General features: G+C 28.6%; 10 protein-coding genes across 10 annotated transcripts, besides 24 other annotated features; 2 read left to right on the plus strand and 8 right to left on the minus strand.

The window, feature by feature from the left end:
• Positions 1 to 19: 19 nt before the first annotated feature.
• CMU_014200 (arsenite-activated ATPase family protein) lies at positions 20 to 1,315 on the minus strand (the record flags this gene model as incomplete). Its single annotated transcript, XM_002141057.1, has 3 exons — positions 20 to 121; positions 190 to 1,095; positions 1,151 to 1,315. 3 exons carry the CDS (start codon positions 1,313 to 1,315, stop codon positions 20 to 22), a joined length of 1,173 nt encoding a protein of 390 aa, XP_002141093.1.
• Positions 1,097 to 1,136: a sequence feature (AT_rich).
• Positions 1,316 to 1,606: 291 nt separating the features above from the next.
• CMU_014210 (protein disulfide-isomerase domain-containing protein) lies at positions 1,607 to 2,881 on the plus strand (the record flags this gene model as incomplete). Its single annotated transcript, XM_002141058.1, has 1 exon — positions 1,607 to 2,881. One exon carries the CDS (start codon positions 1,607 to 1,609, stop codon positions 2,879 to 2,881), a length of 1,275 nt encoding a protein of 424 aa, XP_002141094.1.
• A 73-nt stretch (positions 2,882 to 2,954) lies between these two features.
• Positions 2,955 to 3,004: a sequence feature (AT_rich).
• CMU_014220 (uncharacterized protein) lies at positions 2,992 to 5,088 on the minus strand (the record flags this gene model as incomplete). Its single annotated transcript, XM_002141059.1, has 1 exon — positions 2,992 to 5,088. The coding sequence occupies one exon, from the start codon at positions 5,086 to 5,088 to the stop codon at positions 2,992 to 2,994; it is 2,097 nt and encodes a 698-aa protein (XP_002141095.1).
• A 1,285-nt stretch (positions 5,089 to 6,373) lies between these two features.
• Positions 6,374 to 6,419: a sequence feature (AT_rich).
• Positions 6,420 to 6,926: 507 nt separating this feature from the next.
• On the minus strand, positions 6,927 to 9,203 carry CMU_014230 (zinc finger, C3HC4 type domain-containing protein; the record flags this gene model as incomplete). The annotated part of the gene is made up of 1 exon (XM_002141060.1): positions 6,927 to 9,203. One exon carries the CDS (start codon positions 9,201 to 9,203, stop codon positions 6,927 to 6,929), a length of 2,277 nt encoding a protein of 758 aa, XP_002141096.1.
• A 262-nt stretch (positions 9,204 to 9,465) lies between these two features.
• Positions 9,466 to 9,490: a microsatellite.
• Positions 9,491 to 9,964: 474 nt separating this feature from the next.
• On the minus strand, positions 9,965 to 11,563 carry CMU_014240 (uncharacterized protein; the record flags this gene model as incomplete). The annotated part of the gene is made up of 1 exon (XM_002141061.1): positions 9,965 to 11,563. One exon carries the CDS (start codon positions 11,561 to 11,563, stop codon positions 9,965 to 9,967), a length of 1,599 nt encoding a protein of 532 aa, XP_002141097.1.
• A 239-nt stretch (positions 11,564 to 11,802) lies between these two features.
• Positions 11,803 to 12,022: a sequence feature (AT_rich).
• Positions 12,023 to 12,072: 50 nt separating this feature from the next.
• Positions 12,073 to 12,193: a sequence feature (AT_rich).
• Positions 12,194 to 12,256: 63 nt separating this feature from the next.
• Positions 12,257 to 12,279: a sequence feature (AT_rich).
• Positions 12,280 to 12,303: 24 nt separating this feature from the next.
• Positions 12,304 to 12,400: a sequence feature (AT_rich).
• Positions 12,401 to 12,429: 29 nt separating this feature from the next.
• On the minus strand, positions 12,430 to 13,975 carry CMU_014250 (uncharacterized protein; the record flags this gene model as incomplete). Its single annotated transcript, XM_002141062.1, has 2 exons — positions 12,430 to 12,683; positions 12,742 to 13,975. The coding sequence occupies 2 exons, from the start codon at positions 13,973 to 13,975 to the stop codon at positions 12,430 to 12,432; spliced, it is 1,488 nt and encodes a 495-aa protein (XP_002141098.1).
• Positions 12,672 to 12,729: a sequence feature (AT_rich).
• Positions 12,767 to 12,810: a sequence feature (AT_rich).
• Positions 13,913 to 13,955: a sequence feature (AT_rich).
• Positions 13,976 to 13,982: 7 nt separating the features above from the next.
• Positions 13,983 to 14,011: a sequence feature (AT_rich).
• Positions 14,012 to 14,059: 48 nt separating this feature from the next.
• Positions 14,060 to 14,187: a sequence feature (AT_rich).
• Positions 14,182 to 15,705, minus strand: CMU_014260 (uncharacterized protein; the record flags this gene model as incomplete). The annotated part of the gene is made up of 1 exon (XM_002141063.1): positions 14,182 to 15,705. The coding sequence occupies one exon, from the start codon at positions 15,703 to 15,705 to the stop codon at positions 14,182 to 14,184; it is 1,524 nt and encodes a 507-aa protein (XP_002141099.1).
• Positions 14,458 to 14,521: a sequence feature (AT_rich).
• Positions 14,648 to 14,702: a sequence feature (AT_rich).
• Positions 15,166 to 15,276: a microsatellite.
• A 46-nt stretch (positions 15,706 to 15,751) lies between the features above and the next one.
• Positions 15,752 to 15,779: a sequence feature (AT_rich).
• Positions 15,780 to 15,816: 37 nt separating this feature from the next.
• Positions 15,817 to 15,839: a sequence feature (AT_rich).
• Positions 15,840 to 16,059: 220 nt separating this feature from the next.
• Positions 16,060 to 16,096: a sequence feature (AT_rich).
• A 72-nt stretch (positions 16,097 to 16,168) lies between these two features.
• Positions 16,169 to 16,238: a sequence feature (AT_rich).
• A 6-nt stretch (positions 16,239 to 16,244) lies between these two features.
• Positions 16,245 to 17,480, minus strand: CMU_014270 (polyadenylation factor subunit 2, putative; the record flags this gene model as incomplete). Its single annotated transcript, XM_002141064.1, has 1 exon — positions 16,245 to 17,480. The coding sequence occupies one exon, from the start codon at positions 17,478 to 17,480 to the stop codon at positions 16,245 to 16,247; it is 1,236 nt and encodes a 411-aa protein (XP_002141100.1).
• Positions 17,481 to 17,745: 265 nt separating this feature from the next.
• Positions 17,746 to 19,602, plus strand: CMU_014280 (protein phosphatase 2C, putative; the record flags this gene model as incomplete). Its single annotated transcript, XM_002141065.1, has 1 exon — positions 17,746 to 19,602. One exon carries the CDS (start codon positions 17,746 to 17,748, stop codon positions 19,600 to 19,602), a length of 1,857 nt encoding a protein of 618 aa, XP_002141101.1.
• Positions 19,600 to 19,632: a sequence feature (AT_rich).
• A 114-nt stretch (positions 19,633 to 19,746) lies between these two features.
• CMU_014290 (glycosyl transferase) lies at positions 19,747 to 21,657 on the minus strand (the record flags this gene model as incomplete). The annotated part of the gene is made up of 1 exon (XM_002141066.1): positions 19,747 to 21,657. One exon carries the CDS (start codon positions 21,655 to 21,657, stop codon positions 19,747 to 19,749), a length of 1,911 nt encoding a protein of 636 aa, XP_002141102.1.
• Positions 21,658 to 22,198: 541 nt separating this feature from the next.
• Positions 22,199 to 22,245: a sequence feature (AT_rich).
• Positions 22,246 to 22,364: 119 nt separating this feature from the next.
• Positions 22,365 to 22,418: a sequence feature (AT_rich).
• An 81-nt stretch (positions 22,419 to 22,499) lies between these two features.
• Positions 22,500 to 22,550: a sequence feature (AT_rich).
• The last annotated feature ends 26 nt before the right edge of the window (positions 22,551 to 22,576 follow it).

Here is a 22,576-nt window from a genome sequence, read left to right on the forward strand (position 1 = left end):
AATATTAGTAGTCTAGAAATTAAGCTAGCACTTTAAGTGAATCTACCTCTAACAAAGTATCTATGTTTATTTTTTTTACTAGAAGAGATCCGAAGTGTTTAAGGCGATCTATTCCACGTACCTAAAAGATATTTTTTGAAGTATTCAATATTATGTATATTACAAGGTATCCAGTACGTACGAACTTACCTCACTCTGTAAAGTTGGAATGTATGCTACATGAAAATCACAACCATACAGGTCCCTGATTTGTTCTAAATATTTACGTTGCATGCTTCTTCTAGATTGATAAGATTCATATAAGATCCCAGTATAATTCCATAATGTCCTATATTCTGAAACAAGACTTAAAGTAAAACTACGAAGTTCATTTGGATCGTTTGGGATCTCTTCACACATATATTTAGATGGGATACTTAAAGTTGTATTCGATTTATCTTCACCAATTAGTTTGTCAGCAATAGGAAATACTACTTGATTAACCACAATATGTGAACAATCTATAGACTGTTTTGCTAATTCCTGTATAAGGCGTTCTGTTTCATAAACGGAAAGAAATTCCGGGATGCAAACACATACAAATGATGTTTTTGAGGCATCTTGAAATGTCTCTTTTACAGAAGTTGTGATAGCTCTTAAATCATCAAGTTTAGAATGAATATCATCTTCTTGTAAAGAGCTACCACTAATAGAATTAAATAGTTGAAAAGCACCCGACATTTTTTGTCTTAGAGAACTTAATTTAGTCAAACCCTTCTCTAATAAACTTGGAAAGCTTAATAGACGAAGTGTATGACCTGTTGGTGCAGTGTCAAATACAATGACACTGTATGACATTGTCTGAACAAATTGCATAAGAGCAGCAAAGCTTAGAGCCTCATCTATACCAGGTAAGGCAGATAATAGATCTGGGAGAAATTTAGATAAATTAAAGCCCTCATCCTTAAGTTTAAATTCCATTACTTGTTGGTAGGAAGGATCTAACTCCATTGCATATAAATTCTTGTATCCATTAATCAAGGTAGGTGTACTACCAAATTTCTGAACAAATGCATCACTTAGATTATGAGCTGGATCAGTAGATAGTATTAAAACCTAAATAAATTCAATATAGATATTAATTATTATAAAAAAAAGAGACAAAACTTACACTATCTCGCTCTTCTGAAAGCTTAGAAGCAATAGAACATGATGTAGTTGTCTTCCCGACACCTCCTTTACCTCCCACAAATATCCACTTCAAAGATTTTAGAGCAAATAGAGAACTTAATGATGGTTCCAAATCATTTTCAAGATCAAAATAAAGTGCGGACATCTTAAGTTTTTTTAGCTTCAAGATAGTCACACAAGTTTAAGTCTTGCCAATAAATAATGTGCTACTCTTTTAAAGGTAACAAATATTTAATTTTTACGGCATCAATGTTTGAGTTATAGTACTAATTTTAGCGGTTAAGTAACTTTTTTCGCCACTATTAACGTCCTGTATCACCTTTTAACCCTTAATTTTGTGGGAAAATCGATATCTAAGCTGGTAATATTGCATTGTAAGGATATCTGAATCTTTGCATCTCCTATATTTTTTGTTTTAGAACTATTATAAACTGACATGAAAAAAGTATTAAAGTCTTTGTGCCTAATTCTCTTGACTACCCCTGCATGTTTTATATATTGCTTATACTCAAAAGACTCTCCAGTAAAAGTAGTCACTGGTAATCATTTAAATAAAATAATTAAAGAACATCCAGTAGTAATTGCTGAATTCTTTGCCGAGTGGTGTGGGCACTGTAAAGCTTTTGCACCTGAGTATGAGAAAGCAGCTAGTGCCTTAAAGGGTATAGTACCATTAGTTGCAATTAATAATGAAAGTGATATGACAGAATATGGAATCAAGGGATTTCCAACAGTTAAAGTCCTTTCAAGTTCTTTTAATAAACCAAAGGATTATTCGGGTCCGAGAACTAGTGAAGGAGTAGTTAATGCTGCATTAGCTGCTTTAAAGGATGTTGCTAACTCACGCTTAAGTGGCAAGAAAACAGATAATAAAAAATCAAACAAATCTGAATTTAGTAAAGGAAAAGATAAAAAAAAGAAAACAACGAAATCTGATGTTGTAGAATTGACAGACTCAAATTTCGATAAGATAGTGTTAGAAGATCAAGAATCATCCTGGTTTATCAAATTCTACGCTCCTTGGTGTGGTCACTGCAGAAATCTTGCTCCAGATTGGGAAGAGCTAGGATATCTAGCTAAGGGAAAAGTTAAAATTGGCAAAGTTGATGCTACACAACACACAATGGTAGCACAAAGGTATCAGATCCAAGGTTTCCCCACTTTATTGATGTTCCCTTCAGGAAATAAGAAGGAATTGAATCCAATCCCCTACAATGGACCGAGGTCAGCTAGTGATTTAATGGAATTTGCAGCTAAATTTCAATCTCGAATAATTAAAGTTGAACAATTGTTAAATCAAGAAAAGTTCGAAGAGAATTGTAGTAAAGGACTCTGTGTGATTGCCTTCCTTCCAAATATAGTTGATAGTAGTGTCTCAGATAGGCAAAAGTATTTGGAAGACTATAAGAAAGTAATTAAAGTTTCTGCTGCTGTTCCAGTACGATTCTTATGGTCCGAAGGAGGAAGTCAGTTCGAATTTGAAGAAAAACTCAATTTGGCATTTGGTTATCCTGCTACTATTGCCATTAATGTAGAAAAGCAAAGATTTTCTACTCATAGAGGAAGTTTTACTGTGGAATCTTTGAACTCTTTTCTGACTGCTCTCACCACTGGTAGAGCTCCAGTGGACCCTCTACCTAAATTACCACCTATTGTTACAGTTGAGCCTTGGGATCCTAAGGAACAAACTCCAATACAAGATGAACTCTAAGCGAAATACAATGAAATAATAAAAAAAAAAAAGGAAATATTTAGAGATTATTGATGTAATATCACTTTCCTACTTAAATTTTAATAGAAAATTTTTGTTTAAACTAATTTTTATTTAATTAATCGCTCAAAATCTGTGCGAAATTGATCAAGCTTAAAAGGAGCCACGGAACGTTGTAAAACTGTGCTTATACTTTTCCACTTTACATTCCCTAAAATAGTTCTAATACATTTAATTGCAGTAGCACGTATATCTGGCGTAGATCCATTTATATTGCTGTGAATAAACTCGATACATGATAATAGATGACTGCACTTCAAAATATTAACACCTATTTGTTGTAAAATCATTTCTATAGCAGCAAGGCATTTATGGATAATTATCGAACTTCGACTACGTAGTCCGTAGTTGACAAATTTACCCAATAATTTGTCACCACATTTTACTAAACAAATTGTCTTAATAGCCTGATATGCATCATTTGCTAAGAATTTATTGCGATCTGTAGTTCTCTTTAGTAAAGCATCAATACTAAGATCTAAGAACCTTCCGAAATCCAGACAATTTCCACAATTCAAGTATAATTCTTCAATAGCATATAATGCCACTTTACTGACACTAGAACGCAGTGAATTAACCCATCTTATAATACTTTCCCCAACATAAGTAGCATTGAAACTTTTTTGCCTAGAGTTATGGGACTGCATAAATGCTATGTTATTGTTTAATAATTGAGAATGAAATATTATAATACGACGCAAATTTGTGATCTCTTCTACAACTTTATTCCAATCTTCAGTCAGTAATTCACAAGTTGATAAAAAGTGTATAGAATTTTGATATATAGATTCTATTTTGTCAATACTTGTTGATATTATATCTGAGAAATTTGTAATGTCAGATTTCTTTAATACTTTTTCCTTATTTAATTCCACTTTAATAGATACTAGAGATTTATTATTAGAATCAATGAGGCAATGATTATTTGGTGAATCTATCTTACTATTATTATAAATAATCTGTTGACTATTATATTTCTCAACATTATTTTCAGTACTAGAACTCTTTAAAGAACTATCATAATCTTCACTGTCTTCAATTATATTGCTTAGATTAAAATCTATAATAGTCACATATCCATCTTCTATATCTGGAAGTGGTGGATTTTGAAGAATTCGTTTCTGTAATATTTTTAATGGGGTAAAAGGTGAAGCTTGTTTACGCTCTATAGGAAGAGCATTTACAGCTAAATTTATTACTGTTCTAAAGTAGTCATTGCCAACAACAGACAAATATACACGTAAGCCATCTATTGCACGACAAACAACTTCTTCTTCATCATCATACATAGACCAAACTAAGGCTTGTACAATTCTTGTTGGATTATAAGGAAATTTAGATGACATTGGTACTGCTAAAAAAGCATAAATTAAAATTCCAACTATTTCAATTCTAATAATAGAATTATGATGTTTTATTGCTTTGCATAGCTGCATTATAAGACTGTCTATTAATTTTTCACGACTTTGACAATTATCTACACTTAGAGCATTAGAATTAATATCATCTTTAGTAGCTATACTGAGTTGAGAAAATTGAATTATATTCTGAATACATCTAGTAGCTTCAGAACATGATAATGAACAGGAGTCACATAAGTGTAAAATCAGTTCGTAGACCAAATTAGTATTTACTATACTCTTACTTGGATTTTGATCTCCGATAGTCTCAGTGCTCACAAGATATTTTTTTAAACAACAAGTTAGAACTTTTTCAACAAGTACATCTCCCATGTCTCCTGATAAAGATGAGCTCAGTCCAAAAGATAATCCTTCTAGCCTTTGACTAACAGAACCTAACAAACTAATAATACTGCGAATTACTTTTACAGTATTCATTCTATTATTTCTATGTAATTGATCTACCCAATAATTAAAAACTTTATCCCACAAATATAAGTATATGATTTCATTTAGAGGACTTGATTCGATAGCTTTTATTAAAGAACCCTCAAAATCAGTACTTTGATCACTATTATGAATCAAAAATTTATCTTTTTCTTGTGGGAAATCTTTTAAATCCTTTACTGTGTTACATACTACTCCTTGTTTATTTTCAAAGTTAACATTATTGTCAAATGAAAAGCTTGTTTGGTTAACAGATGATTCGAGATCCAATTCACCAATATTACAAAATTTAGAGCTCATTTTCGCCAGTTTTTAAACACATTTCACCTTACTTTCGTATTTTTTTTTCCTTGTTTTTTGTTTTCAACTATTCACAATTCTAGATGTATGTGGAAGCTTAAAATCACGCTTGAAACTAGAAGTAAATCTTCAAATAATTAGTACTCTTAAAATCTAAATGCTCTAGAGAAATTATTTTTGTGGTTCCTGATAATTTAATTACTTTATAAGTTTGCAAAGTTAAAATATAATAGCAAGTCTTTAATATTATGAGACTTTATCTATAGAATTAGCATGTGACCTACCAGGCGCCACACTTCAAAAATAATTCTTCCACACTTGTGTAGCAAAGTTTAAAACTAAAATATGCAGTATGACATCATTGTTAAGCACGTAAATGAATTATAATGAACTATAGTACTGAGAATACTTCAGATACTGAACCCTTAAGAAACTCTGATATACCTTTTGAGTTAGTTACTTTGATTGAAGCTATATTCTATTATGTAGGAGGTTTTCTAATTTCAGTTAAAGGTACAACTCAGAACGAAGTTTTAATACTAAAGTAAGTAAAAATCTCAATGAGTCAATAAGGAAATTCATTTGAACTTTTTTCTTAAATATTTATACTGGATCTAAAAAATGTAATATAAAATGAATAAAATAACACAGAATCCTACTAGATGAAAATTACGAAAGTAAGCTTTACTGTATATATTGTACTTGAACATTTAAATAAATATCAAATTCAGACAACAATGGAGTTACTTTGAAAACTATTGAGATGAGACTTAATGCTATTCAAGGAATAGATCCTTTGCTCAAGATAATGTTGGCTAAAGTCTTCCCCGTAAGTTAGAAAAGAAAAAAAAAAAACTATAAAATACCCAATATTTAATTGATTGTAAAATTGGAAATTGTATCCAAAATTTCTACTTATTAGAAATCTCTTATGTATATTATAAACCAAGAAAGTCAACTTTGTTTGAGTCATATAGAGGGATACAACAAATCTGTCGTATACATGACACTTGATGACTTGTTAGATAGTCTTATAGAAGAGTGCGGATTTATTGAACTTGAATAAGATTATTTTAACAAGTTATATAGCAAAAATTTTGAAATTAATTTTTCTCGGTATATTTACAGTGCTTTATTAGAAATACATTGTTAAAATTGAAACAATTAAATAGACTCCTCAAATAAATGATTGCACTAATTATAATTCTAATGTATCCACAGGATTTTATCCAAGTAATAGTTCAAAGAATATTATGAATATATTCAATATAACAAGAGGTACTAGAAAATATATAAAAACTCATAATTTATTAAAAAATTCAAATATTTATCAATAGTCACTTACATCTTAAATAAGTTCGAATTGCATATAAAAAGATTGCTACTTGATGTTTTACACCTTCTCCATACATTGGTTTATCCAAACCATCTAATTATAAAGAATAAGTCATTATAGTATTAGTAAAGGTATATCAATAGAAAACACGTACAGTATCTTAGAAATCTCCTATCATTTAGGATAGCTAATGAATTGAGAGCTAGAATTAACGCTTCAAACAAATGAGTAAAACATAAAGACATAGTATTTGTTTTGCCTGTACTAAGTATTAATACCTATTTTATCAATTAAACAAGGATCACAGAAACACAACCCGCTAGAACGTGTGTAGGGTATCATAATTAGCTAAGAAGATTGTGTCTAAGATCTTTTAGAAGGGTTTTGAAAGTTAAGATCAGGTTTAATTATTAGAATAAAGAAAGTAAAACATATATAATTAAAAGAAATAGACCATGATGATATTCATAAAGTAATGTCGAAGAAAAAAAAAGAGTTTGGATTAAGCACGAGTAAAGTACCTATGGCGCGATGAGACTCTAGAAAGATGATTACACCTAAGTAAATTTCTCCAACAAGTAATATCATAATTATTTTGAGCATTACATTGAACTTGCATTGTATCCACATCTTGATCTAACTGTATTTCAGATTGATCATCCAGAGTTTCATGACTCTGTCTATTATTATGTCCTTTAGATGAGTATATATTAATATTGTTTCTATTAAGTGAAACATTATTAATATTTTTTTCAGTAATACAAGGTAATAGAATATTTTTAAGTGATGCTCTAGACTTGATAGTTTTCAAAAATATAAGTGTTTTTCCTATTTGAAGAGATATTCCCTCCTTGCCAATCTTGAATGGCCGTGATAGTTCAACTAATGATCCAAATTTACTTCTGCGATCTGATAAGCATATTTCATAATCTCCACATATGAAACAATGTTGTAACTGAGCATGTGATCTACTCACACTTATTTCTCCAAATCTTACATCAGAATTATGACCACGGCCTACATACACACTACTCCTTGGATCTCCAAATGATACAATTATTTGATTTATTTTGCAAGTATATTCACTTTCAATTGGAACCAAGATTATATAAGGATACTTGGGTCTAGGAATCCTGAATAAAGGTAAAGTTAATAATGACTCACCATTTGGTATCCATAATTGATTTGGAAATGTAACCTTGCACAATTCACAATCAAATTTCCTCAAATTAAAACATACTGGACGATTTCCATTACCACTAGTTGTACAACTAAAGTAGTTAATACAATAATGATACAAGATTCTTAATATTCTTCTTAAACGACTTCGTATTACTGAACAAGTATTATTCCTAGTAGTATTTAAATTTATCTGTGTACTAGTTATATTAGACATCCAACTTGCCGGAATACCAAGGCGAGATTCAATCCACTTTCTAAGGCATTGTAAATGTACATATTGCATTGATCCTTTACAATCACATGGACATATTAATGGATTAAAGTTGTCCTCAAAGTCTAACAGATCCCCATCATCAGACAAGCATATACGACAGAACTTAGTTGCATTATTGAAATTATTTTTTGTTGACATAGCAATACTAAATGTCTGGTTACTTTGTACAATTTCATCTACATTTCTATTATTTAAATTTCTTGAATGATCATCTTCTGATATACTCGTTTGTATTCTCTGTTGATGTCTTAAATTATGGCTAGATGACTCAATAACTTTCAAAGGTATTATTTCGTCTTTATTAGTTAACTTTAAAGTCATCAATTTCTGATCATCTTTATCTGAAATTTCCAAAGATATTAAGTTTTTCTTTACTTGTTCATATTTATCCCCACATTCTAAAATCCCTGAAAGAGGTGTTAATGGGGCAGTTTCCATATTTCCATTCTGGCTCTTTGTACATAAATTACCAACTTTCTCATTTTCAATTCTTTCGAAAGTAGAATTTTCACCTTTTATTCCATAAGAATTTTGTGACTTCTTTACATCTTCAATATCATTTACCTCAAAAGCCAAAATATCCAGACAATTATTCAATTCTCGATTAGATTCAATATTAAAAGTTGGGATATATGGAGTACGTAGGAGAGCATCTTTGGCAGCTGCTAAAGTAGCAACGATCTCATGAACACGCATTTGACAACGTCCCAGTTTTATTATATCACCCTGTCTTAATGGTATACCTGGAGTATGTTTTGGGCTTACAATCCACACCTTATTACCCTTATTTGGAATTGAATCGTCATTATATCTACACTCTGTCCATGAATAAGGTTTATGTTGTTTACTATGTCCATTACCTTGAGAATTTAGGATCTCTTTCATTGAAATTACTATTGAATATTCCCTACTGCCTTTAGAAGACAAAGTAATTCCATCTACGTACCAGCCATCCTTGTTTTTAAATAATCTTATAATTGGTTCCATTGTATCATCTCCACGCTCAGTCGCTACATTTTTAGTATCACAAATTAAGTAATGATCCACTTCAAAATTATCAGGATTATTCAGTTCACTATAATCTTCACAATTACCCTCATTAGGAACAGCGCTCAATAGTCCAGAATTGTTACTTTTTAGAATAGTATAACTATTTGAGCAACCGTCTATAGAGATTGTTTGACTAATTGTTCCTTTCCTCTCATAATCAAACAGTCCATGAGATTCTCCTGAAGAGGTTGTTGATTGTATTATTACCGAACTTTGATGCTTCCCAGCATCTGACCTTTTCCCAACCTTTCCCCTAAAATCCCTGGCATCCATCCTAAGCTTTTTCCCTCACTATACTAGTTTGTCATGGATTAGTTTCCTTGTGTTAGCAAACCAATTTTCTAAATATCTGCATAGGTTTCAAAAAAAAAAAAAAACTAAAAAGTATTTTGAGAACTAGTTCCACAAAAACCCCACTAATTTATGGCGCTAAATCAGAACTTTTTGATTATGGAATAACATTACCCTATTTCTTATTTAACCTCATATTACTAAAAAAAAAAATTTCTAAAATTTGCAAGTTAAAATATTTAACTATATATATATATATATATATCTATTCTAACTATCTTATTGTACTTTATTTAGAGTATTGATTCTTTTTGTTTGTGTATTAACAAGGAAAAAATAGGCAAAATAAATCCCTACGACGCGCTTCAAATATTTATTACTAGGCTATTAATAAAGAGAGAGTAGTCAATAATTTGTGTAATAAATAAATCTAAGTTATTAGAAGTTTACATGATACTAGAACTTAATACAGTATATCTGAAGACTAATCATTAACAAAAGAAAAGAAAGGATATATGCGAGTTTACGTACCAGTACTACATGTAATACATGCATGTATTTTGTTAAAAACTTATACAAATCAAATAGATAATATTTAGGTTAGTATACTTTTAATTAAAAAAGCCTTAAAGTTCGACTAAATCTATTTCTTATAAATATAAGATAAAACTGTACATGTCCAATATCTTTAGGTTTCTCCAAATATACTATAAAGCATATAACGAAATACCTTTATATTATACTTATCTAAATCTATCCAAAGCATTTCTAGACTTTAAATTTGTTATTTTGAAATTATCTAAGGGTTTATTCTTATCTTTATTAATATTAGCTTGATTTAACTTCTTTTCAGAAATTATTTCAGTAGCTTTTGTACGAATCATAGTTGCATATCTCAAATTTTTGTTACGAATCTTATTTTCAATTTTTGATCGTCCCCTCTTTTTATTCTTTGTCTTCTTTAGTTTTTTAGATTCATTATCTTTAAGTGTTTGGGACTCAACTTTTCTTACAGCTCTAGGTGCAGTATCAACACTACCAATACAATCTGGGTAAAGAGTTATAGTTGATTCAGGAAGTTTTTCTAACAACATTCTAACTTCTGATTCCCTTCTCTGCTTTGGAGTTTCAAAAATATTTGCAACTCGTGAATCAAAATTTGGACATCCAGCACCAGGTACAATAATGGACTCAGCTCCTTCTTTATGCCCTATTCCAAGAACATCATTCCATGGTTGAAATTTTATACTAGTTATATATGATCCATTATGATCATGTGTAATATATGGCATCTTAGGTTTTGAAGAAGCTAATATATCTTTCCATACTTGAATATGACATCCAAAACCAACAGATACTAAACCTGTACCAGAAATTGAAATAGATGCAACACTTGCTCCGAAAGATTTTAAGTTATGTAATGGACAAAAATCAGATGGTTTCCTTATATCCCAAATTTTCCAAGAGTTATCCATACCTGCTGTTACCATATAGTGATTTGTTACATCAAGAGCAGTAACACTACCTTTTTGTGCCAAGAGTTTAACAACTGGAGTTGCAATATTAGGTGTCCATAGTGATACTGTTCCATCCTTATGTCCTAAATGAATTACTCCATTATAAGGGTTATGCTTCATTACACGACATGCTCCTTTACCTGTTTTATGCAGTGCAGCTACTTTACCAGTAGATATATCTTGATATCTTAATTCACCAAATTCTCCAATACTAGTTAATAAAAAGTGATATGGAAGAAAGTCTAACTTGTATGGATTCATTACATGATCACGTATACAATGTATTTCAATACCATCACGGTCATAAATATAAACATACTTATTCTGAGCAACAGCAAACATTGTATAATTATGAAGGAAATGGACATCTTGTATAGTCTCTTTTAATTGTGGAATTTCTGTTACTATTTCTGGTTGACCATTTGATACATCTAATAGGGCAATAGTACCTTCATATCCTCCAATTAAGAGATGATTACCATTTCTAGTATAATCAACAAAATATGGCCCATATGATAGATTAAGTGAAAACCTTTTATTAGCAGCTCCTAATGAGATATTTTCAGTAATCAATTCTTGAGATATAGAATAACTTTTTTCTAGCCCTTCAGTCTCAAGATAACCAATAGACTCAGGTAATAAAATTTCACTCTTTGCTAGACGTTCAGATGCTACGTGATATAATCTTTGTTGAGTTGTTAATTTACTTCTCAACTTTTTATCTTTTACTTGTTTTATATCTTGTAATTTAGCATGACGTCTATATAGAGATGTATTCCCAACACCTAAAGATAGATCTAATGAAGCTTTCTTTTTTATATTCATAACTAGATAGATACAATTCAATTTCTTTTTTCTTCTCTATAACCTAGATACTTATATTATAGATCAGACCTAGAAGGGACTCTTAAACAGCAATAACGCGTATTATGTCTAATAATCATAATATGACAGTACTATATCACCGCCCATTGATATTATTTGTTATATTACAGGCTTTTAGTTTTACAGAATATTAAGGAATTTTCTATATAAAATGAAGTTAATAGCTTTATATATTTACCAAAATTTATTATTCTTAATATTACTAAAATATTGATATTATATTATAACTAATTAACTTATATTAAGTAGATCTAAAAGTGTACTATTAAGTAAAAATAGAATAATCTATATTTTATAATATTAATATATAGAATCAATATTAATAAGTAATTGTATTTATTTTCCTTAATATTATATTAAATTGTATTTAGGTATATTAAAATTAATATAGATAAAAAAGGTCCATAATCATCTGTAATTTATCAACCCTAATTATAGACATTGTAAAGTTATAAATATAACTTATATTAAAATAATATCTAATTCATCTATGTAATTCCTAATTTATATATATTTGTATCTATTAATTATATTCAATTATAAATAATACTTATTTGTAATTTATATTTACAAATCTATTACAATAGTAATACTATAGCTAATAAGCTGTCTACTTAGTAAATTTACTATTCCTTATATAAATATTATAAATTAAACTTGATACTGTTATGAAATTGATGAAAATAAACAAATTTTATAAATAAGATAATCTTAATAAAAAGTAAAAATAACAAAGTAATAATATATAATAAATATACCTTATAATTATAAATAAATCTCTTGAAAATTAATATGATCTAATTAGTTTAAAAAGAAAATTCTTGAAATTTCTTATTATAAGAATTTTCTTCTTCACATTTTGTCAAAAAGAATTCCTTTTCTATATTTTGTATACAGTACGATCCAAAGATAATTCTTGAGTTCCAAATTTCCCATTTATGATACACATTAGTCCTACTACACTTATTAGCTAATACTTTCATATTCTCACTTTGCATTTCAGTATTTATTCCAGGTGCTTGAATACATAAGTCTGCTTCATTATTCCTAATATAATATACTAAATAATTGGAATAATATTTAATTTAAAAGTTAAAAGAAATAAAGTGTATACTTACCTTTAGGATCCCAATAAAATTCTTGAAATTTATTATTATATTCACATTTTTCTAAAATTAAATTAAATTCAGTAGATGAACCATTTATATAATCAGAGATTGTAATACATAAATTAGAATCTTTGAGTTTAATTTTAGAAGTCTTATAAGGAATCAATCCAATTTCATGTAAAAGAAAATCAAAATTGGTACGAAAATTCAATATATCACAATTTGTACTGCTTTTTATATGTTCTACACGTTGTAAGATACTAATTTTCATTTTTGATGTTTTCGTATCAGTACTATTATAGAAATTTAATAAATTATTCAGCTCCTGAGAATTATTATATACAATTTTTTTCATCTGATCATCAAACCACGATTCAACTAGAAAAAATTTTTTATCTTGATCTAATTCTAAAATATTAGGATTCATCAATGCAATAATACTTTCCTTTGTTTGTTTAACAGTTCCTCCACAATACCAAGATCTCATAGAAATATCTATATTAATAAAATCTCCCAAGATAGAATTAATATATGGAGTTGAAAATTTAGATAAAAATTTCCACCATTTATTAGATAAGGCAAATACATTTGATATGAACATTGGAATTTTATTATCACTTGATTTATTAGCTAAATCAAAATTTTTATCTATAGAAAAAATAAAACCTGGTGAAATAAATTCTTTATTATTAAAATTCCATTCTTCTATATTTAATTTAGTCATATATGAAGTAACAATAGATTTCTGATCTTCGTTTATTATTCTTAAAAAAGAAGCCATCCAACTTAAAGATAATGCAACTGCTCCTGGTAGAAATACTAAAATCTGACCTTCTGCTTGTTCAGCTCCTATTAATTGTAAATTTCCTATATTTGAATATTCTGTTTCTATTAATTTTATTAATGATGAATCTTTAAAATGTTTATATAATATATCTGAAACCTTTATCTCATGATCACATTTAGCATCTACAATAATTATTTCATGTAGTAAATTACGGTTACAAGAATATAGAATATTATTTAGTGTTTTTTGGATCCACTTTTTATCTGAACATCTTGCCAAAATAATAACACTGAAGGTATTAAACTTAGAATAGAAGTGATTAAATGAATTGTTTATTTTCCAATTATCTATAATATTTGATATATTTGAGTATTGTTCTACACATTCAACTAGAAATATATATATATATATAACAATAATCCAATAAAAAAATATTGAGGATGAAATAATATTCATCTTTTTGAAAATATTCAATATTTTTAAATAAAATTTCAAATTGAAAACCTAAATATATAAGTTACACACGTGTGAATCATCATCATAAAATTTTTTAAATAAACCAAAATTATAATTTAATAATTCTTAATAAAAATTATATATATTACTCATCTAATAATAAATTTTATATTACAAAAACAAATAATATATATATCTTATTATAATTATTTGTTGGAATTTTTTCTTAATAACTTGGCTAAAAAAAATCCACGACATTTATGAATTTTAGGATCCATCCTAATACAATAAATTTTACATTGTAAAAATAAATCACAAATATCTTGCATATTTTCACATTTTAAATCTAAATCTTTTTTCTCCCACCAATCAATTCCATTAACTAATTTAAAAGAATCTTTACTATTATTTAATGCATATATTACAACATCTTCATTCTCTTCTTTATAAATTGAACAAGTTGAATAACATATTGTATTTACATTAATAAAATTATTTATAGCATGTAATAATATTTTTTTTTGAAAAGTTGTTAATTTTAATAATCTATGAGAAATATCTTTTTGTATTATGTCTTTATGTAAAGGTAAACCACTTCCACTACATGAAGGATCGAGTATAATAAATTTAGCTCTACATACGCACCATAAATAGTTATACCAAGCTATATTCAAATTTTTTTTAATATATTGAATATCTAAAAAATTCTTTAATACAATATATATAACCATTCTAGGTTGTTTTTTTATATTAATATTGATCTCATCCCCATCTATAAATATTTCATCTTTAGAAAAAAATAAACATCCTTTTTCTAAACTATCTTTATCTAATGAAGATATATTTATTAACCTAAAATTATTTTCTGATATATGTAAATAAGGACCAGATAAATAAGGTATTTCATAAATTCTAGATATCATTGTCTTTATACGCGAAAAATTATGATCAAATGAAACTAAATATCCATTTTTATATAAAGTATCTATAATTTGAATAGTTTTACTCCCTGGAGCTGAACAAGCATCTATTATTATATCACCTGACTTAATACCTGATGCAATAACAGATATACAACTTCCTTTATCTTGTAATGTAACATGACACCTATTTATCAACTCATTTTTACTTGGTATACGATCTAATTCCAATTTCTTTGCTATATTTGGATTACAAACTATTATATTTGGTATTTCTTTATCTATCCATATTAATTTATTTACTTCATTTATTTTAATATCAGTTAAATTATTTTTTATTTGTAACTTTATAGTATTTAATACTGTATTTGAATTAGTTATACTTGTATTGATACGTAAATATCTTGGTAATTCTTCATATTTATTTATTAATGATTCAGGATAATCAGTCTCTAATATATTACGAATCTTTTTTTCGTTAATACGAAGTAATCTAGTAATAGTTCCTCCTCCTTGTAATTTCTTTATACCATATAATAAGTCATATGTCATAACAACTAATAACCATTTATTTGTTATTTTAGAATTCTTCTTAATAAAATATTTATTTCTTTTGAAATCTAATAGGTTACTTTTATACAAGATATCAAGTATTATATTTTTTTTTTCTAAGATACCATATAATAAGGCTGTAATCTTCTTCAAATTACATGTTTTAAATTCCTTCGAATATATTATTGATCTGATACCTAACTTTGTTTCTTCGAGTTTCTCCAATACTTTGGAAGTATCCATATATAATTTAGACATTTAAATAAATTGTAGTAATGATTTAATAACTAAAGAAAGCTAAATCTTTAATTCAAAATAATAAAATTAATAATGATCAAATAAACTACTATATTAGTAATATATGAGACCATTAAATATATTTATTAATAAAAGAAACGTAAGTTTCTATTATTTGTATTTATTAAGAGACCTTAGAAAAGAAATATTTAAATAGAGGAATTAGAGTTAATTAAAAGTAATACAATAATTTAGCGCTGTATTCCGCTAGAGTAAAAGAAAAATACAAGTTTTTAGGATTTAGTAGAATTTATAATTGGCTAAATAGGATCATATTAATTAGTCTACTTAATAAATAAAATAATCCTTTGTATCTTATTATATTTATTATAATTTAATTATAAATATATTAGGATCTAAATATTTTATACTACACTATGTTAGCAGCAGATTAATAGATCTTGTTATTAAGTGACATTTCAAGTATTTATTAAATATATATATTATTAACTATTTAAAATTTAATTGTAAAAAAAGATATCAATATATATATTGAGATCTTAATCATTTCTTATTATAGATCCTGAATTATTACGAGGAAGTATTACCTGAGGTAATATTTCATTACTACTTAATGTCCCAGGATTACTACAAAGACTTCTTGACCATATTTTAAGTCTAGAATCTTGACCACTAGAGGCTACTAAATGTCCTAATGGATGCCATGCAACTCCCCAAACTGCACCTTGGTGAGCATTTGGAATAACTCCCAAAGGTTGTGAACAACATACATTTGTATTATAATAACAAATATCACCATCAAAAAAACCAGTAGCCATAAATGATTCAATTTCAGGATGCCATGATATACTTACAGCATCACATCTAGTTTTGTATATTGTAATTGGTTTATTAAGTGATCGTATATCCCAAATTTTTAAAGCACCATCTTTACCTGAAGAAGCTAACATTTGACCAGTTGAATTCCACTTTATGCGTACAACAGAATGTTTATGACCAAATATTGTGCCAATTGCATTAGCAGTACGAGGATCCCATAAGTGTAATTGATATGTTTGAGATCCTGTAGCTATTAAAGCTTGAATTGGATGCCATTGAGAACACGTTATATCATAACCTCGAGAAACAAGAGAATTTTCTATTTTTTGTGACCCTACATCTATAATTATAGGATGTACATTTTCTGCTGCTGCAACTACTTTATTACCAGTAGGAGATATTGTAACATCTCTTACTACATGACCTAAAAACTGCCTAAATGAAGCAATTGGAGCTAATGCTGGTGTTAATAAAACTATATTACCACTTCCATCTCCACATGCTATAAAGTCATCTTGTTTAGAAAAATTTAAAGCTAATACAGCTCCCTGTCCAGATGGAACACTTTTCAAATCCTCAAAAGAAAAATAGGTACCATTCCATAAAGTCAATTCACCCCCTACAGTACCTACTATAAGCCTTCGCCCACCTGGATACCATTCAATAGATACACATGGAGCTCTAGCTCTTAGTGATACACGAGCTTGCTGAGTACAAACTAAATCAGAACGATATTTATTTGATTCAAAAGGAAATCCAATTTTTAATATGTCTAGAGGTTTATTACCATTAAATAGGAATCCTTCTTTATTTCTATTACAGTATATACCATTTTCTAGATAGTCAACTAATAATGAATTACTATCTACAGCTGGTCTATAAACAGCTCTATGGCTTAATAAATTTGCCTCTTCTGATGATTCATGGCCTGGTATAAAGTCATGTTGAGTAAACATTTATTCTGATGAATTATTCAAATCTTACATTCTGACATTTAATGTATAATACTTTATTTAGAAGTACTACACTAAACTCAAATATAATAATTAGACCGCTAAAAAAATATATAGCGCCTATACCCACGTCCTAAGCTAAGGTGTGATACTAAAATCGTATTAATAAATAAATCTCCTTAAGGGTAACAATACATTAATTTTAAAATTACAAGATAAGGCCGTGTGAATCTAAGGACTTTATGATATAACTTTAGATTATATTAAGATGAACAGTTCAGACTGTTATATAGGTAGTACAAATGCAAAACTATTACGTCCACCAATGACGAGTATTTTATCTAAATCAGAATATAATATAGGTTCAACACCCTTAATAAATAATTCTACTACATATTATGATACTCAAAATATTTCTGTACAACGCTTCTTTACTAATGAGAATTTTGCAAGGGATCAACATTTAGGTAAGCATCAAGTTATGGCACCTCCTCAACCTACTTCAACATCTCTATTCCAATCTGTAAATTTGAATAAATGGCCTTTTATACCACAAAATTCAGATCCAATATTGAATTTACCTGTGCAGAATACTGCAAATTTGATTACACCAATTAACATGCAACCTAAAATCCCACAACGTTTTTCGTCTTATACAGATTCATATGCTGCAAATTCACAAGTACAGCCTCAGTTAATGATGCAATATCCATATAATATACCTTATTTAGGACAAATGTCCTCAGAATCTTCTTTAGGGGGATATCCAATGTTTCAGAGAAATCCATATACAGCAAATAATCAAACTTATCCTTTTACTAATACTTCCCATAATCACATAAATACTACGAATTTATTTCCAAATATGATCCAAATACCAAGAAACCCTCAAATTTCTGGATTACAACCTCAAGTACCTCAATTATCTACTTCTATACCTAAACAAACTAGTAGATTTCCTCAAACTTCATATACTTTAAATAATAATATATCTACAAATTATACAACATATTTACCTTTTACAGATGATAATACACTTATGGATATATCTTTTAATAACCCTCACAAAAATGATAGAATTATAGATTTTGTGAGAAATATCACAGATAATTCATGTCAAGTATCTGATAGAATAGATGTTTCACTCAAATATAATGAAGTGACCCAACCAAAAATTGGAGGTGCAACAATTAAAGGTTTTAAGCCTACTCTTTCTATTGGTAATCAAGATCGAGCTATTTTAATGGAATATGGTCCAAGAGCATCAGCTTATGCTGTTTTTGATGGACATGGTCCTCAGGGAGATATAATTGCAGAATATGTTTGTAATCACTTTACAAGTGCTCTAAATCAACTCTTAAATCCATATAAATTTGCAACTTGTCAACAGATGGAACCTCCAACTCGTCAGCAGATGCGAAATTACTTTTCTGTTTTATTTCATAATATGGATGCTGAAATTTCTGAATTTCGTTCTGGGATTTCACTTTGGAGTGGTTGTACAGCTGCTCTATGTGTTAGGCTTGATAGAGATATACATATAGCCTGGGCGGGTGATTCTAGGGTTGTATTATATCGCATGTATGCATCTAAACCTGAGACAATTTCTACAGATGACAATTCATTAAATATTTCATGGTGGACTACTTCAGATCATATTCCAAATCGTCCAGATGAATTAGCACGTATACATCAATTTGGAGCATCAGTTGTAGTTTATCCTACACCATGGCTTAATAAATCTACTACTAGAATTAGAGAACATGGAATTGCAATGAGTAGATCTTTTGGAGATAAAGCAGGTAGCCAATATGGTGTAATTTGTATACCTGATATGGCGACAATCTCCCTTGATATGTGTGCTAAAAAGGAACCTGCATATGGTATAGATAAGTGGATAGTAGTTGTAGCTTCTGATGGAATATGGGATTCTTTATCTGAAGAGGAAGTAGGTTACTACATATGGAAAAACCTAGTTTTAAGAAAAGATATATCTAATCAATCTATATTGACTGATGATGATGTTTGGAAGGTATCTCATGATATTGCAAAGGAAGCATGGGTATTTAGAGCTACAGTTGAAAATTACAGTGATGATACAACAATCATTATTTCAGTACTGTAATATTTATAATTTTGATATATTAAATATATTGATATTAGCTACAAAATTATAATAAAGTAGGTATAAAACTTAAACTTATAAGTGCTAATAAATTTTGGAGCTTATAACAAACAGAAAGTTTTTCTTAATTGCCTGATACACGTACTAGGAACCCCTAAAAGCTGTTTTCTTGAATAGTTGATCGGGAGGGGGAAGAAGTATAGAAGAAAGTCCATAAGGCTCAACCTGCCACCATTGTTTCTTATCTTCTAAATTACAATCAAACATTCCCAGTTCTCTATTTTCTACACTGAGACATTTATTTATTGATTTAAAAATGTAGGTATCTTTAGTGCCATTTACTTTCAACAAATCCCAATTATACATATTTGAATTACACCAATTTAAAGATAAATCTTCTGTTAAACATGATTCGTCATTGCTTGTGACCATCCAGTGCCTGCTACTCTTAAAATACATGAAACTTTGACTATCACCTCCATGACACCCCCAAAGTTTTATATGTCCTCCAGGAGTACTTGTTCCTGCATTATCTAAGCACTGATTACTTTCTACATTTTTAATGAAACCCAAAAAAGGTACATCATCTAAAGACTTTACTTCTGATTCTGGATTAACATTTTCAAGGAACCACTTGAAAGATTTACATTGCAAACGTTTTCTAAGTTCCTGTCTTTCTTCTAAAGGTCCTAAATTTATTCTAGGCTTGCCCATTACTCGCCATGCTAAGTCACCAAATTCATCCATCCACAAATATAAAGTTCTAAGCTTATTCTTTAATACAGCATATGAGGGAGAAGAGTAACCAACACCTCCTTTTCTAAATACATGGAAAACTCTACTGCATGGAGCACATTCAATAATACCTCCACACATCCAAGTTCTAAAGGATAATTCTAAATTTTCTGTACCCCAATACTCAAATTGGGGATCATATGAACCTATTTCTGTAAAAAAAGCTTTATTAGCAGCAAGTAAACCCCCAGCCATTGTTGGAGATGTTACATATTCATAACTCTTTGCCTCTCTCCTTAATGGAAGTACAGATATTTCTTGAGGAAATGCATGTTCTATTAGTTTCCAAAGAAATCCCAAGGTACATCCTATTCCTCCACCAATAAATTCAAATGTTTTACTATCAATTGAATCTATCTGTGGCATCAATATCCTCCTAGGATCCTCCTGAATACGCTGAATTAAAGGTTCAGCCCAAACTGGTTGAACTTCAATATGACTATCAAGTATAACAAATATTGGAGATATGGAAGCACGAATACCTGCCAAACGAGCTGCTACAATTCCCATTCTTTTAGGATTTCGTATTAATCTTGTCTTTGGAAGAGTCTTTAAATAGTTTACTAGTTGGTTATTTCCGTTCTCTTTAATATAATCAAGATCACTTCCATCATCTACTAAAACAATTTCTCGTAATATCTTTGGCGGAGTTCTATTTAACACAGAATGTACAGATCGCATCAATGTTGAAAATGGTTCATTATAAAATACAATTATGACTGAAATACCTTCTAATTTATCTAAATCGTAGGAAATATTTTTACATTCATTATGTCTATAATCTGTTACATTCCTATCTAATGGCAAAGAATCGGATTTATACAAATTAAAACCCCCTCCATTCTTCAAAGCTACAGACATTATTATATTTTCTGGTGGATTAGATGATATCCAAGCTGGTTCATTAGATGGTAATAAGCCAATATCACCATGCATCTTCCATATATTAGCATTTGGATATTCTATTCTAGATTGAGACTGTACATCTGACAAGATCCTTTCACTCCTAAGTATAGAGTCATTTGTACTATAAGAATTTGTATATGCTAACTCAGATCCCTCGACCTCCCATGTATATAGATCCTTATAAAGCTTTAAATCCTGATTATCTAATATATTTGAATTACTTCTAGCTATAAAGAACATGTTCACTATAGCCCAACATAAGGTTGCTGTGATCACCATGCATTGTAAAATGCCAAGACATGATATAGTCTTACAACAAAATCCAAAGTTTATACCATTACTAGAACGTGTCATAATATCATTTAACTATATAAAAAGAACAAAAGTAGGTAAACCAATCGAGGTTTATCAACTACAAATACACAATATCAGCGGTTATTTATAGCGGTGTTATTATTTATTGCAGACAAGATTTATAACAACTCATACTATTTAAGCGAGATCTTAAAACGAAAGTTAGGGTTCAATATTCATACTTTATTGGAGGAATAAATGTCTGATGTATATATATTAGATTTGTTCATTTTAATAACATAGAAATGTAACTAGTGACTCTTGTAGTTTTAGCTCGCAAATATATTAGAAAGTAACTACAATCAAAAAAAGAAATAGATTGATCATAGATGGAAATAACTACTTTATTTATATATCTTAATAACAATTTTGCCTATTCCAATATATATACTTTTAATCATTTCTATTATATTTGATAAGGTGGTATTCTTTATTGGGTATCATTATTCCTACTTAATTACAATTAGAATGATTATAACTTTAAGAAATATCATTTAAATTAAAAAAGTGACTAATAAATTAGAAAATCTAAAACATACGCTATTTATTTAAATTATCATACTCTATATTATTATATTTTATAAATATCTATCTTGTATATATAAAACAGAAAATTAAGATAATGCTAATATTATCTAATTAGCTTTTACTTTTGTAGTATTTCTATTCTGCAATAAGAATACTACTCTTCCTTGTTGAATAGTGACTAAATTATTTTAATTAATAACTATCATCTTAATATTTTAATATTATATATTAAACCAATACTTCCAATTTCTGTAATAGTTTAATTTACTGTTTAAAAGGAGTTTCATTAAATGAATATGCAATAGATACTATACAATAATTATTAATAATAAAGAAATATCTTAAATAGATATAAAAAAAATAATGAAAAGTAGAATTAATAAATGAAATG

Source organism: Cryptosporidium muris, genomic scaffold (assembly GCF_000006515.1).
Source record: "Cryptosporidium muris RN66 scf_1106632373475 genomic scaffold, whole genome shotgun sequence".
Taxonomy (NCBI): Eukaryota; Apicomplexa; class Conoidasida; order Eucoccidiorida; family Cryptosporidiidae; genus Cryptosporidium; species Cryptosporidium muris.